This window comes from Oryx dammah, unplaced genomic scaffold (assembly GCF_014754425.2).
Source record: "Oryx dammah isolate SB20612 unplaced genomic scaffold, SCBI_Odam_1.1 HiC_scaffold_8, whole genome shotgun sequence".
Lineage (NCBI taxonomy): Eukaryota > Metazoa > Chordata > Mammalia > Artiodactyla > Bovidae > Oryx > Oryx dammah.
In genome coordinates, this window is record NW_024070192.1 from 34,081,162 (window position 1) to 34,097,408 (window position 16,247).

Here is a 16,247-nt window from a genome sequence, read left to right on the forward strand (position 1 = left end):
GCGTTAGCATCATTCCTTCCAAAGAAATCCCAGGGTTGATCTCTTTCAGAATGGACTGGTTGGATCTCCTTGCAGTCCAAGGGACTCTCAAGAGTCTTCTCCAACACCACAGTTCAAAAGCATCAACTCTTCGGCGCTCAGCCGTCTTCACAGTCCAACTCTCACATCCATATGTGACTACTGGAAAAACCATAGCCTCACACCCTACAGAGACCCAATTTGTTTTTCTTGTTTGTTTTAAATCTCTTCTAATCTTGAGCTCCAGGAAGACTGTATCCACAGCTAAATCTCTAGCACTTAAGGGATGCCTGAGTTGATTTGGAAATGTGTTGAATAAAGGAATGAACAAAACTCATCAGCAGGTACCAATGATGACCAAGTAGAAAGTATAATGGTGATAAAAGGACATTAATGACAGGACTAAAAATATCAAATAGAGCCTAGAAATAAACTTAAATGAGACTTACATTCTTTTATTCAACAGAATATATTGAGTACTTGCTATGCTAGGCACTATGACGTAATACGTGAATAAGACAAACATGGGTTCTTGCTTGTTTTGAACTTAGAAAAGTACAGAATTTAACTGAGAGAAGAAGCCATCATTTCTCCTAAAAACAGCATGTGTATTATTTAGCTCAAAATTCTGTCTGCCTGTTTTTATAGAGGTGGCAGGTGGGAGGAGACGGGAGGGATATAGCAGAACAAAATTACTTGAAATTTATCTGAAAAAAATAAACCTCAGGGACTACTTGTCTCTGAGGTTTTAAAAAACAATGATGGGTAATGTGATTAGTCATACTTCAGAAATACTGCATAGGGTATTGGCTTTGGAATAAAGTCATAAGTGTAAGGTAAAGATAACATTTCAAATCATTTTGACCAAGATAATCAGTGTCTTGGTCAACCATTGTTAATGGGATGTGAGCTGAATCATGTGAGTGGAAAATGAGATTAAATATTTACCTCAGGGCTTCCCTGGTGTCTCTGTGGTAAAGAGCCCACCTGCCAATACTGGAGACACGCGTTTGATCCGTAATCAAGGAAGATCCCTTATGCTGTGGAGCACCTGAGCCCATGCACCTCAACTGTTGAGCTTGTGCTTGGAGCCGGGGAGCTGCAACTACTGAGCCTACATGCTGCGACACCTGAAGCCCACACACCCTAGAGCTCGTGCTCTGCAACAAGAGACGCCCACATACTGCAACTAGAGAGGAGCCCCACTTGCTGCAACTAGAGAAAAGCCTGAGGAGCGACAAAGACCCAGCACAGCCAAAAATAATACAGTTGAAAAAGCTTGACCTCAGACTGTACATTTTTTAGACTAATTAAAATATAGTTGTAAAAAGTGAATACATCAAAGTCCTGGAAGGACAGCATAGATGGATTTAACAGTGTAGGTGATAATAATAGAAAAGCTCTGTGTATGAGAGATGTACAAGGTGCTCCGTGGGTCCAGGGGAGTGAGCCAGCATCAGCTCTGAGGGATGAACCTAAAAGGTGTTCAGGCCTTGAAGATGCTGTGCGTGATCAGCGGGCATCCCGGGATTTATTCACCTCCTGCAGATTCAGTCACCTTGTCCAGTTGTTTTAGAAATCCTGGTTCTAGTGCTGGATATGTTTCTGGTGCTGAGGAATTTCTTTGTAAACGTTCTAATAAACTTCACTAGAAAAGTGGCAGAGCCACTAATTCCTAGCACAGGTGGGGAAGTGTTGTGAAAATTTTCCTCTGTACTCTTAACTGGCATCTACCAAAATAATGTATTTAATTTATACCATTTAAAAAGCATTTTCCAGCTACTGGTGATAGTGTTGTGGTTTTTTTTTTCCCCACTCACTGTCTTTTTACTTCCTACTAATTCTAGTTTCAAATCAGTTTACTTTTGTTGATTATAGGTTGGGAATGTGTGTGCTGTGCTTTCTGTAAAGCAGCCTGTGTTACTATATCTTCCAGGGGTGAATCAGGTGCCGGGAAGACAGAGAACACTAAGAAAGTCATTCAGTACCTTGCTCATGTTGCTTCTTCACACAAAGGACGAAAGGACCATAATATTCCTGTAAGTTTTTGTTCTGCCCTTGTTTTTAAAACCCTTAGATGATTTATTTAGTAATTTCAGAAACAAGAATAAGGAAGTGAGGGTGCTTAGCACACTGCCTTTATTGACAGCTTCCTTGTCTCCCCCAGCGAGGAGGGGCTAGGACATCAAGAAATTGCTGGTAACTGGCAATTCCAACAGGGCAAACTGAAATTATGGTTGTAACTCAAAGCCTGATCTCTTGCAGAGTTGTGGTAAGGATTGTTAGAAGTCAATAAGCAAGGCTCATGAAGACTTCTCAGTTTTTAACCACCAGAAAAATATCCTCAGATACTTTCAGTGGTTCTTTCTGATCTTACAGAGCTAGCACCAGCAGCAGCCTGAGGGGAGGATAGAAATTTGGGGGACAGTTGATGACAGAAAAGGTGTAAGAATATAACACGTCAGTTATTCTTGATTTGTAGATATGCAGATGTAGTCGTTAATACCCCTGAGAGATGCCAGCCAAACCGGCTTTCACAGTTCTAACCCTCACACTGACTTGGTGCTTTGGATGTGGCTTTACTGCTAGGGAAAGACCCAAACTTGCTAACGTTTGCGTTTGTCTGTTTGTAACGAGCAGCAGGAATCACCTAAACCAGTGAAACACCAGGCAAGTGCTTTTCTTTGTTTCTTAGTCATGAGTGTTTGCACTAATTTCTGTCTTTAGACTGAGACGCTACTAGGCACAAATACCATTAGCTCTGAGCGAAATCTTTTATGAACAAAATGTTTCTTTTTGAAAATGTGTTGCTTTGAGGCTCACTGTTCCTAAGACGCAGCATGCCCTTTTGCTTTACCTTTGTTTTCTAGAGGAACTTTGATGTTTATTTACCCTTTCATTATGACTTTGAATCATATGCTTGTGAAGCCTGTAAACTTAGGGTTTCATGTGTCAGTGGCCAGGCAGAATCACTTTAATAATTCTTAAGCATGTGGAAACCTACCTTCATGCCATATATTAAATTTTGAATTTAGGGTTGCAACTGTAACAGTTTCTGACCTGTTAACATTGTGTGGTCTGATATGTATAACCTGAAAGTCTCATTGTATTTAATATATAAATTTAGAATTTCTTTGTCCTGGGAAAGTTGTAGAGGAGTGTTAGTCTTCCTATCAGATGCCTCGCTTTTAGCCCCACAGAGCATAGCATCTGGCGGACCATGGATCAGAGCATGTCCTGATGAAGAGGGAGGGCAGGGCTGAGCCAGATGCCTTAGATAGACTGGGGTGTCTGCACCTGGACTTGACCCTTTCCCTAGCATTGGAATGGTTTTGGTTTCTGTGTCTTTCTGTAAGCATGCTGCTGCAAAGCTAGCATAAAGCAATAAATGATAGTGTTATGAAAACCTATTAACATGAAGCAATCAGAGGCATCTAAAGAAATAGTCACAGACACAGATTTTCAAATACCTTTCTTTAGAATTCTTAAGATATTCTCAGATGCCAAAGCTTGTACCACACCTATAAAATCCCATGATGTTCCTTTGCTTTTAGCTATAGACCACACCAGTGATGCAAATTGGGAGGATGAACGAAATCATCACTATCCTATATGATATTGAAAGACTCTCTGGCCAGTTAAAGAAGGAATCTCTAGACCAACAACCAGATTTTCTTTATGCTTTAGAGTCCATGCTAAACGACCTTTTAATATGTACCTAGATCACTAGCAAAATAGCGTTAAATAACTAACCTACAGATTTAGGTTTCCTAGTCCTCTGGCTTACATAAATCATTGTTAATGTTTTGTTTCAATGTCAGAAACAACTACAGAGTGAGTCCCTGTGAGTAGCATGCTTACCCCGAGATTTTGCTTTGGGTCCAATCAAGCCAGGTTCCCTCGAGAAGGCATGAGCTTCTCTGGGCCGTGCTGCGCTATTGTTACTGACTTGCATGTCTTTCTGCATGTTCTCTGTGCACACTCTTCTGTGTGCTTTCCCAGGTTTATGTTAACACTAGTCAAGTGGTAGTTATGCCGTGTCTTTAGAAACAGGAGGAGGCCACTGGTGCTCCATTGATTTTTCTTCCCCAGCACACTGAGGAATGTGAGACACTGCTGAGCCTAGAGACTTGTCATACCCTGGGGAGGGTCATCTCAGGAACTTCTCTCCCTACACCCCCATCCTCTCCCGAGTGCCCCTAGGCCTGATTTCCTCACCCCATTTTGAGGATGACTGCCATAAAGTAATGGTTTTACTTTGTAAGGTCAATGTTTTTTTTGGTTCCCTGTAACTGGTTTCTGAGTTTATGTTGAACCTTATAGGAACTTACTTGGATCCCCAGGAACCATTTGTATAAATTGATAGCATTTTATCACTAAACAGCAGTATAAATTGTAAAGAAACAAAACAAAAGAAAAGGCATTTGTAGCCTCCTGATTTTGTGAATCTTTATTTGCTCTTGGCTCTTTTTCCCTCAGCAACTTTATTGAGGTTTAAATTCATGTCCCACAAAATTCACCCTTTTAAAGTGTACAGTTCAGTGGGGTTTGTTTATTTTTTTAGTCTAGTCACACAGTTACTACTGCAGTCAATTTTGGAATATTTTCCTCACCCCTAAAAGAAGCCCTTTACCCATAGGAATCACCTTCCATGTCCCCCCAGCCCCTGGAAATCACTAATCACTTTCTGTCTCTCTGAATCTACCTATTCTGAGTATTTTATGTGAATGGCATCATATAACATGTGGTTCTCTGTGACTGTTTTTTCACTTTGCAAATGTTTTCAAAGGTTTGTCCTTGTTGGAGCATGTGTAAGTGCTCCATTCTTCTTTATGACCAAATAACAACCTGTTATATTAAATTCATCATGTTTTGTTTATCCGTTCATCAGTTGATGGATGTTTGGATTGTTTCCACTTTGGGACCATTACGAATAATGCTGCAATATATCAATTTTCACATGGACATACGTTTTCACTTCTCTTGGGTGTGTACCTGGAGTGGAATTGCTTGGTTGTGGAAACTTTCTGTTTAACGTTTTGAGGAACTGCCAGACTTCTCTATAGAGGCTGTACCACTTTACATTCCCAGCAATGTATGAGCGTGCCAATTTCTCCGTATCCTAGTCAATACTTGTCATTGTCTTTTTATTGAGGCCCTCCTAGCACTGTGAAGTGTTCAGTTTTTTAAAATGTATTTTATAACTTCATTTTCATTATAGAAATATGAACAAATATAAGAAAGAAATTTTCAAAATTAAGGCCACAGTATTTAAGAAGTAAAACATTTACCTGTAAACTTTTACGTGTTGTAACAAAATGAGTTGTCATTTGGCTTAATGCCCCAGCAAGTCCGTCTTCATTCCAAGTTCCCTCATCGTGTGTCGCTGTTACAGACCCTTGCTGTCTGGCATGGTATTCAGGGCCACTCTGAAGCCTGGACAAGGTGCAATTTCAGAGCGGGTTTGAAGACAACTAATTTCTTAAACTTGACCATCCCCTGAGAATGACGTCTTCAGGCCCACCCACCTCCCCACTAATTGCTAAGTCAGCCACGTCGATGGCAGCTTCCAGATGACTTTGTATCTACTGGTCTAAACTGCCTTGAACTGAGACAGAAGGGTAACAGATAGCAAGTAGCAAGCACAGAAATTGTAGCCTATCCTGGAGATTGGTTCTCAACATGTGACTAGTTGCTGCACCAGCTTCCCTGATAGCTCAGTTGGTAAAGAATCCGTCTGCAATGCTGGAGACACCAGCTCAACTCCTGGGTTGGGAAGATCCCCTGGAGAAGGGATAGGCTACCCACTGCAGTATTCTTGGGCTTCCCTTGTGGCTCAGCTGGTAAAGAATCTGCCTGCAATGTGGGACACTTGGGTTCAAGCCCTGGGTTGGGAAGATCCCCTGGAGAAGGGAAAGGCTACCCCCTCCAGTATTCTGGCCTGGAGAATTCCATGGACTGTATAGGCCATTGGGTCACAGAGTCAGGCACAACTGAGTGACTTTCACTTTCACCAGCTTCCAACCCTACTCTGTGGTCAGAGGGAAAGCCACAGCTTTGCCTGTTAGGCCTATGAGGGCAGCAGGAGGCCAGCCCGAGTCCCCTTGCTGGCTGAACTGGAATTTTGAAAGATGTGTATGTGTGGTTTTTTTGTGTTTTCCTTTATTTTTACCAACTTCAAACTCATTCTGTATCTATCATATAGCAAGTATATGTAATACATTATGTAGTAAACACAGGAGTGTAGTTTTTATCACGATTGGCAAACCTTTAAAGCATTAATGATTTAAATACTTAGAACTTTAAAAATAATTTCAGTAGTTAATAGTAATTTCTTTTCTCCATGTTCCACAGTGACATTTCTTATTACCACATAGAATAGAAAGAGAGGAACATTGCCCATGCAGTTCTAGTGGAAAGGTTAACACTTTAGTCACTGCCCCTGGAGGTTTATAAATGGCTGCATAATTTGGTTGGGAGCTGTAAGCACTTTCTACCTAAGTGTAGAATTATTCAGGGTAGCAATGATCAAATTTAGTGGTAATTTCTTACCTAAAGATCATTTTTGTGTATTGTATAGTACTAGCTTTGGGTCAAGCTTTATGTGATTCATTCCTGAGTCTTTGAGATCTATAATTGGGCTCAGTCATGTCAGAAACCCACTGGAAGAGAAGTACCACCACATCCCTGTTAATGGAGTGGCCCCCCACGATGACTGTGAGGACCCTTAACCCAAATCTTCCTGCCACCTCTGGCTCACCACCATCCCCTCCCCAGATACTGATAGAGTGTGCTTGGACCTGTCATTATCTGTCCATTCAGCAGACAGTCACAGAACATTATTTTGACTTGATGTTGACTTGATGTGGAGGATGCAACCAGTGCCTTTAAGCCAAATGAAAGAATGGGGTCAGGATCAGTGGATCACATGCACACAGTGTGTGCACACACAAACACAACATATACATGCCAGGGAGGGAAAAAAACCAATCGTCTTGACCCAAACAACTCTTGTGAAGCCATGTCTAGGGCATATTAAAATGGGGTATACAATACTTGTTTTGTCTTCAAGTTAGGAGAACATTTTAAAGAGAAATTATTACTGGAAGTGTTTTTATTATGATTTGGTAGGATAAGGAATCTATGTTCTGATTCCTTGAGCTAACTGGCCATGTCAGATAAATGCAGTGCCCCACCTATCTATCAGTCAGTATTTTTTCTGACAGTTTCCACACCCTTATCACACAGTGAGGTTAAGGAATCTTATAGCCCAAAGCATTGTTGTTGAGCCAGTGCACTGAGGGCTTTGCAAGATGTTGGCCACCGACTCAGTGATGGCTGTGACCTCTGACCTCTAGGGAAAAGGCTCTCTGTTGTGTCACAGCACAATGGCTGCTGTCCTTAATGATGACCTTCAGCCTTGTTAACATTTGTTCAGGATACCGTGTTTGAGAAACTTTGATAGCATATAGCGTTTAGAAAGATTTACATCAGAAATAGTCTGGTGCCCCTTGAAGTCCATAAACAGGAAGATTCCCGTTCAGGGAGCATATTATCTAAAGTTGAGAACGTGAGTTGATGCTATGTCATGACATTGACGTGGCAGGACTGGCTCTTGACTGGTTTCTGTTGAACACAACTGTAGACTGGTGAAGACCCGGGAAAACCCGGCAGTCCAGATAAACGCTCTAGAGTACACACTGTGTCACGGGTCTCAGGCACATTCCCAACCCTTTCCCCGAGGGAACGGCACCTCCTAACGGCACCTCTAACCACACTGGCTGAGACTGCCCTATGGTATATACGTGTTCCTGGCTTTGCGTTTGATGATAGTGTCATTCGTCACGTGGCAACTGGCCATTCATTTAAAAATCTTACCTGAGGTTCCTTATACTCTTTTTTTTTTTATTTGCTTAGAGAAGCACATTAGTGTTTTTTATTTCTTTCTTTAGATCTAGAATAATGGTGGGTATTTTAAAATACACAGGTAACGTTTGTGTTTGGAAAAGGATTTTAAGTCTTACAGTATAATTCTGAAATTATATTCCTCGGGCATAGGGTCATTTTGTAGTGCTTTTTATGACCAGAAATGGCTTCATGCTTTCTCATGGAGCTTTCTGTTGTATTTCATGATTAAAGCACATGTTAATATACTTACACCTTTTGTTTATAAACTGTTTTATAGCTTAATTTGCATGCAAGTAAGAACACTGAATAAAGCATACACTACACCAAATATGATATGCTTAGCTTTTTAAATTTGAGCAAGAATTCAGTAGCCTCACCATCTTTGTCATCTCTGAGTTTGGAGATGAGGGTGTTGCCCTGTCTATGTCATTAAGATATCGTGTTAAATCTTGGAAAATGGCAAGTCTTATTACCTTGTGTTTAGCATCTCTGTTCAATGTGACATCTTCTTCTTGTGGTCACGTGATAGAGGCTGATTTTTTTTTTTTTCCTTTAGCAGAGCCCATAAGACCAAGAATAAGAAGCCAACAACAAAATTTGTTAGATGGCAAATGAGAAAACTGAGGAAAAGAGGCAGTGTTTTGTTTGCTTTTTCTTTGAGGAATGGAGTAGAGAGATTAACATATATTTGCTTTCATTTATGTGTGTGTTTATGTGTGATGTCTTTTAGGGGGAACTTGAACGGCAGCTTTTGCAAGCAAATCCAATCCTGGAATCATTTGGAAACGCAAAGACTGTGAAAAATGATAACTCATCTCGTTTTGTAAGTTTAAAAGTGCCAGAAACCTTTTGTTCCTCAGACTTCTAGTTAAATGTCTACTATGATTAAGCAAATAAAGTATCTTCTTCCCTAACAGATGTAGTATGGAACAGTGAATAGAAATACAGTGCAAGTCACATGTAATTAAAATTTTCCTAGTAGTCACATTTTGAAAAACAAAAAGGAGGAAAAAACAAATGGGAAAGTAATTTAAACTGTATGTTTATTATATATAAATATATAGTTATGTATTCTATGGTTGTGTTGTTAAAACCTCTCTGAACTTATTTCTTCACTTTGGTTGGGGATGATATAAATAATTCTGGGCTTGTCATGGAGATTAAATGAGGTGCGTGTCAAGTACTTAACACAGCACTGGGCACAGTTAACACTGAACAAAGTGAAGTTGGAGTTTGATGTGGTAAATTGTTGTGTTTGTACCTTGCTGTGTCTGTGGTATATGGATCTCAGAATAATTTATCGCTACTATTACTTCTCTTTATTTACTTTTAATATTTTAGTTTTATTGGGGTATAGTTGATTTACAGAGTTGCGTTAGTTTCAGGTGTACAGCAGAGTGATTCAGTTATACAGGCCCATGTATTCATTCATTTTCTGGTTCTTTTCTCATATAGATTATCACGGAATATTGGGATGGTGCTTCTTTAAAATTTTCTTCTCAGCCATTCTACTTTCTGAATTCAGTGAAAACTTTACTTTCTCCCTCAGCTCGCATAGCTTGTCTAGGGACATTTTCCTGAATGAAAGCAAGATCAGTGTCACAGGACATGGTCTTCCCTTTTCCAGCTTCTCAGAGTCAATACTTTGATAGCAAATTGTTCAACATCTGCTATTTCTGCTTCAATAGCTGGAGCTGTTTCTATGTTTTTCCTCCCTCCTCTGATGTTAGACATCTTGGTCAAAGTTAAGAGGGCCAAAATCAAAGCAACTTTAATTCTAACTATTCCTCAATAGGCGGTTTTTGGAAATCAGGATAACTGTGACTTTTTTTTTTTTTTTTTTTACTGTGGAGGTGTAAAGCTGTGGTCCATAGAATAGTCTGATGACGTGGTTTCTGGAATTAGAAGCCACCAGACCATAGTTCAGTTCTTTCAGTCACTCAGTCATGTCTGATTCTTTGTGACCCCATGGACTACAGCACGCCAGGCCTCCCTGTCTATCACCAACTCCTAGAGCTTGCTCAGACTCATGTCTATCGAGTCAGTGATGCCATCCAACCATCTCATTCATCCTCTGCCATCTCCTTTTCCTACCTTCAATCTTTCCTGGCATCAGGGTCTTTCCGGTGAGTCAGTTTTTCGCATCAGCTGGCCAGAGTATTGGAGCTTCAGCGTCAGTCCTTCCGATGAATATTCAGGACTGATTTCCTTTAGGATGGACTGGTTGGATCTCCTTGCAGTCCAAGGGACTCTCAAGAATCTTCTCCAACACCACAGTTCAGAAGCATCAATTTTTAGGTGCTTAGCCTTCTTTATGGTCCAAACTCTCACATCCATACATGACTCCTGAAAAAAACCATAACTTTGACTAGACAGACCTTTGTTGGCAAAGTAATGTCTCTGCTTTTTAATATGCTGTCTAGGTTGTTCATTGGAGAAGGAAATGGCAACCCACTCCAGTGTTCTTGCCTGGAGAATCTCAGGGGCGGTGGAGCCTGGTGGGCTGCCGTCTATGGGGTCACACAGAGTCGGACACGACTGAAGTGACTTGGCAGTAGCAGCAGGTTGTTCATAGCTTTTCTTCCAAGGAGCAAGTGTCTTTTAATTTCATGACTGCAGTCACCATCTGCAGTGATTTTGGAGCCCCCCAAAATAAAACCTGTCACTGTTTCTGTTGTTTCCCCATCTGTTTACCATGAAGTGATAGGACCGGATGCCTTGATCTTAGTTTTTTGAATGTTGAATTTTAAGCCAGCTTTTTCACTCTCCTCTTTCACTTTCATCAAGAGGCTCTTTAGTTCCTCTTTGCTTTCTACTCTAAGGGTGGTGTCATCTGTATATCTGAGGTTATTAATATTTCTCCTGGCAGTCTTGATTCCGGCTTGTGCTTCATCCAGCCTGGCATTTCATGTGATATACTCTGCATAGAAGTTAAATAAACAGGGTGACAATATAAAGCCTTGATTTACTACTTTCCCAATGTGGAACCAGTCTGTTGTTTCATGTCCAGTTCTAACTGTTTCCTCTTGACCTACGTATAGATTTCTCAGGAGGCAGGTAAGGTGGTCTGTTATTCCCATCTCTTTAAGAATTCTTCACAGTTTGTTGTGATCCACACAGTCAAAGGCTTTGGCATAGTCAATAAAGCAGAAGTAGATATTTTTCTCTAACTCTCTTGCTTTTTCTGTGATCCAGTGGATGTTGGCAATTTGATCTCTGGTTCCTCTGCCTTTTCTAAAATCAGCTTGAACATCTGGAAGTTCTCAGTTCATGTACTGTTTTGAAGCCCAGCTTGGAGAATTCTGAGCATTGCTTTGCTAGTAGGTAAGATGAGTGCAATTGTGTGGTAGTTTGAACATTGTTTGGCATTGCCTTTCTTGGGGATTGGAATGAAAATGGACCTTTTCCAGTCCTGTGGCTACTGCTGAGTTTTCCAAATTTGCTGGCGTATTGAGTGCAGCACTTTAACAGTATCTTTTAGGACTTGAAATAGCTCAGCTAGAATTCTATCACTTCCACTAGCTTTGTTCATGGTGATGCTTCCTAAGGCCCAGTTGACTTCACACTCCAGGATGTCTGACTCTAGGTGAGGGACCAGACCATAGGGGACTCTGTATAGAAAGGCAGCCGATAACCCTCTGTATGCTTGTGCCCAGGCTGCTGCTGAAAAAGAGCACTGCAGACTGGGTGGCTTAAACAATAGATTGAACTCTGTGTTTTTTCACAGTGGAGGATAAAAGTCTGAGATCACTGTGCGGTCAGGCCTGGTTTCTTCCAAGGTCTGTCTCCTTGGCTTGTGGACAGCCGTCTACTGGGAATTCATGTGGTCTCCCCTCTGCATGTTTGTTCTGTTCTTCCAAGACCCCACTCACGTTGGATTCAGCCCACCATTATGACCTCATTTTAACTTAATTACATTTGTGCAGACCCTTTTTTTAAATATAGTCTTGCTCTGAGCTAGTAGACATTAGGATTTCAGCATATGAATTTGGGGGTGGTAGGGACAACTCCACCCTAACACCCAATACCCTCAAAGGTAGTTGCAGTGCAGGAGGCTTTCCAAGTTATGTGAAAAGTAGTAGGGACGTATTTGCTTGGAATACTGTTTATTCCTAGTAAGATAAAATCTGAAGATCTGCTTAGTCCAAGTTCATTTAGTAATTATTTTAGCTTTTTCTCTACAAAGTGGGATAGCAAATATGCCTGTGTCAGTAAGAAGCATGGCTGTGACTTTCAGATCTGAGGACATTGAGCTGCATTTAGAGTTTCTGTCATTCCATGGATCATCAGAGTTGAGTCTGAGCCACAATTAAATTCTTTTTGCTGAAAGCCCTGTGTTTAGTGGCTATGCCATGGGGTGGGAGATAGCTACCAGCTTTAGTATGAGAGTGTTGTAAAGATTTTCAAGGACTTCGTAGTGGAAAATGTTTTATTTTACCACATAAATCAAGGTACCAGTCTGTCCTGATTTCTAAACACCCCCCTCCCCCAAACCACATTCCAAATCCAAGAGAAATAGTTTTGTGCCCATTTGTCTCACTTTTGCCTAGAAAAGATAAACTGCTACTAACCAGTCCTGTCCTTTGGTCTAGAATGTGCTGATCCCATTATTAAAAGGTAAGGACTCAGCTGATGAGGATCTTGTGTTTGGGACAGAGAGACAGGTAACTCTGTATTAGAGTCTACTGCTTCGTAACCAGATACTGTAAGTCCTAGTGACGTAGAGCATTTATTGTCTCAGTGTCTCTGGGTGATGGTTCTGGTTCAGGGTCTGCCAGGAGGTCGTCATTACCGTGTGATTGGCTAGCGCTAAGCATCTGAAGGCTGCTGAGGCTGGAGGAGCTTAGCTTCCCAGCTTGTTACTCGGATAACTTTTGGCAAGAGGCCTCAGTTCCACGGGCTTCCCTGGTGGCTCAGAGAAAAAAAATCCGCCTGCCAGTGCTGGCGACACAAGTTCGATCCCTGGGTTGGGAAGATCCCCTAGAGAAGGGAATGGTAACACACTCTAGTATTCTTACCTGGGAAATCCCATGGACGGAGGAGCCTGGTGGGCAACAGTCCATGGGGTTGCAAAAGAGGCAGACCCAACTTAGCATCTAAAATAACAAATCTGTAATTTGTTACAGATACTGTAGATCAGTGGTTCTCAATTTGGGATCCCCTAGGGTTTCTACACTTGGCATCTCGTGGGTGGAGGCCAGGCATATTGCTGAACATTCTGCAATGTACAGGAGGCCCTACAACAGAGTTATCCCCACAGATCAGTTATATGAGGTTGAGAAACTCTCCTCTGATGTGCTCCTTTAAATGGTAGTCTAAATTAGGAAATTCATTGTAAAGTAGTAACTGTACATAGTCCCCTTAATGCTTGTTATTGGCACAGCTTGTCCAAAGGTTGATAAAGATTATTCTGGTGGGAACTTGTTTTACATTCTACTGGTGGGAAGAATTTCTTAGATTGTTTCCAGGAAAATTGATTCTAGCAAGAATCACCCATCAATGTAAATTCTCAACAAACCCTGATTCAGCTGAAGTTCTGCCTTCCAAAGTGCTTGTGCTACTGAAAAGGGAAGTCATTCAGTTGTGTCCGACTCTTTGTGACCCTGTGGACTGTAGCCCACCAGGCTCCTCTGTCCATGGGATTCTCCAGGCAGGGATACTGGAGTGGGTTGCTGTTTCCTTCTCCAGGGGATCTTCCCAACCCAGGGATTGAACCTGGGTCTCCTGCACTGCAGGCAGATGCTTCACCCTCTGAGCCACCAGGGAAGCCCTGTGCTACTGAATAATCATCACTAAGTATGCTCCACCTAATACAGTAAAAGCTGATCTTTTAGAAAAGATTTTTGATTAAGGCAGTGTTGTTAGACATAGCTGATCATTCAACCAAGGAACAAAGATGCCTTTAAATTGTTGACTTTGAGTTTTAATTTTTAGAAAGTCAACTTTATGTTGATATGTATAGTATTTTTTTAAAGAAAGAGTTTCGTAACCAGGCACTATTATCATAAGGCGTTAACTGCACAATAACACAAGGTTGATTTTAGCAATATTAGTTCCATTGATCAACTCTCATTCCACATTCAGTTAAAACATTTTGGCAGTCTTCAGTGGGTGTTGCCAACCCTAGTTCTCAGGGGGTTAGACAGTAGCCAGTGTAGACTCATTTTCAAATTTTACATGATTGGGTTTTTTTGTTGTGCATTTCAGTTAATTATTAATTAAGCACCTATTCTTTGCTGGTCACTGTTTTGCTTACTTGTTATCTCCATTTGGATGTCTAATAGATTTCTCAAATTAACATATTCCAAATGGAACTTTTTTCTTTTTCTTTCAAAGTATCTTTTTGTAAGTCTTAGGTGAATAAACGGTACAATCGAGTCACCCAGTTGCTTAAGTGTAAAACAAAATAGAATCAACAAAACCTAGAAAACCAAAATACCTAAGAGTCATCCTTGATTGAGCCTTTTTGTCATGGTTCATGTCCAGGCCAGGAGTGAATTGTGTGGGTCCACTTCCAGAACATACTTCCAGTCTGTCCAAGTTTCTCCATCTTTGTCCCCTATACTCCTCATTTGTCTCAAAACCTAAAGCAGATCTGAGGAGGCTTCCCCTGTGTTCTCTCTCCCAGCCTCCTGCTGTTTTCCTTCATGGCACTTCCCACAGTGCTGTGCTCATCTGTGATTTCTTTCCTGCTAGAATATGCAATCCCTGATGGTAGGGGTCCTCTCCATCTTGCTTTCCAGATCCTTAGTTGTTGGCTCTGCCTCCCACATACATAGTAGGTGTGTAGAATCCATTTGTGGAATCCATTCAGTTACAGTGTGGTTGCCTACTAAGTGCTAGACACTCTTTTAGACCCTTGGACTAATCAGTGGACAGAGCTCACCTTCATTTGGGTTTTAGCTTTTTGATCACTTGCCATCACATACATTTGAGCTCAGGTAGCATGTTGCACATGCCAGGCTCTCTGGGAACATGCATGCCCTAATTTTTTTGCCTTTTTTTAAATTTTATAGTTGATTTGCAACATTGTGTTAGTTTCAGATATACAGCAAAAAGGATTCAGTTATACATATATATATATTTTTAGATTCTGTTCTGTTATAGGTTATTACAAGATATTAACCTATATCATTCCCAGTGCTATACAGTAAATCCTAGTGGCTTATCTGTTTCATATGTGGTAGTATATATCTGTTAATCCCATACTCTTAATTTATCCCTGTCCTCCCTTTCCCTTTGGTAGCCATAAGTTTGTTTCTTATGTCTGTGAGTCTGATTCTGTTTTGTAAATAAATTCATTTGCATTACGTGTAAGCAGTATCATAAATGTGTCTTTCTTTGTCTAACTTACTTCACTCTGTATGATAATCTCTAGCTCCATCCATCTTGTTGCAGATGGCAATTTCATTCTTTTATGAATGAGTTCCATTGTGTATGATCTTCCCTGGTGGCTCAGAGGTTAAAGCATCTGCCTCCAATTCGGGAGACCCGGGTTCGATCCCTGGGTCGGGAAGATCCCCTGGAGAAGGGAATGGCAATCCACTCCAGCATTCTTGCCTGGAGAATCCCATGGATGGAGAAGCCTAGTAGGTGACAGTCCCTGGGGTCGCAAAGAGTCGGACACGACTGAGCAACTCCACCTCATTCCACCTCTATTGTGTATGTGTGTATATATGTATATGTATGTCTGTATATATGTATGTACACATACACCACATTTTTATCCGTTGTTGATAAACGTGTTGATGGATGTTTAGGTTGCTTCCATGTCTTGGCTATTATAAATAGTGCTGCTGTGAACATTGGGGTGCATATATCTTTTTGAATTCGAGTTTTCATCTTTTCTGGATATATGCCCAGGAACGGGATTGCTGGATCATATGGTAACTATTTTTAGCTTTTTAAGGAACCTCCATAGTGTTTTCCATAGTGCCTATGCCCCAGATTTAGAAGTGTGGGCCTCTGGCCAGGAGGGAGGCTCTGGCACCATGGCTAGGCCAGGCCTGGGGTTGGGGTTGGTGTTGGACATCAACATGAAAGAGCAGTGTGATGTTAAAAGATGAATTGTGTGTCCAGTGGAATTCCATGTAGTCATTATTTAAAGCCACGTGCTTGCAGTGAAAATATTTGAAACTATAAATTCCATAAACTTTAGAATCCATTTGTTTCCATTTCTTTGATCTGATATAGACGAGTAATTTCCTGAAGAATATCTTTTTTTCCAAAGATGCTAGCATATGGTTTGTATTAAAGGAGATTCTTTAGGAGAGCATTACCCTTATGAAAATAATTGTTCACAGTTAGTCCAGCTCTCTGTT

At 41.0% G+C, this 16,247-nt stretch overlaps 1 protein-coding gene across 6 annotated transcripts in view; it reads left to right on the plus strand.

Moving 5' to 3' along the window:
• MYH10 (myosin heavy chain 10) overlaps positions 1-16,247 on the plus strand; it is a 154,989-nt gene that overhangs the window by 73,382 nt on the left and 65,360 nt on the right. For 4 of the 6 annotated variants that reach the window (XM_040243384.1, XM_040243385.1, XM_040243383.1 and 1 more), the window contains 3 exons: positions 1,955-2,057; positions 2,659-2,688; positions 8,657-8,749. In XM_040243384.1, coding sequence (XP_040099318.1) covers positions 1,955-2,057; positions 2,659-2,688; positions 8,657-8,749 — 226 coding nt within the window. The remainder of the gene's footprint in view (positions 1-1,954; positions 2,058-2,658; positions 2,689-8,656; positions 8,750-16,247) is intronic. The other 2 variants (XM_040243386.1, XM_040243388.1) reach the window with 1 other exon arrangement.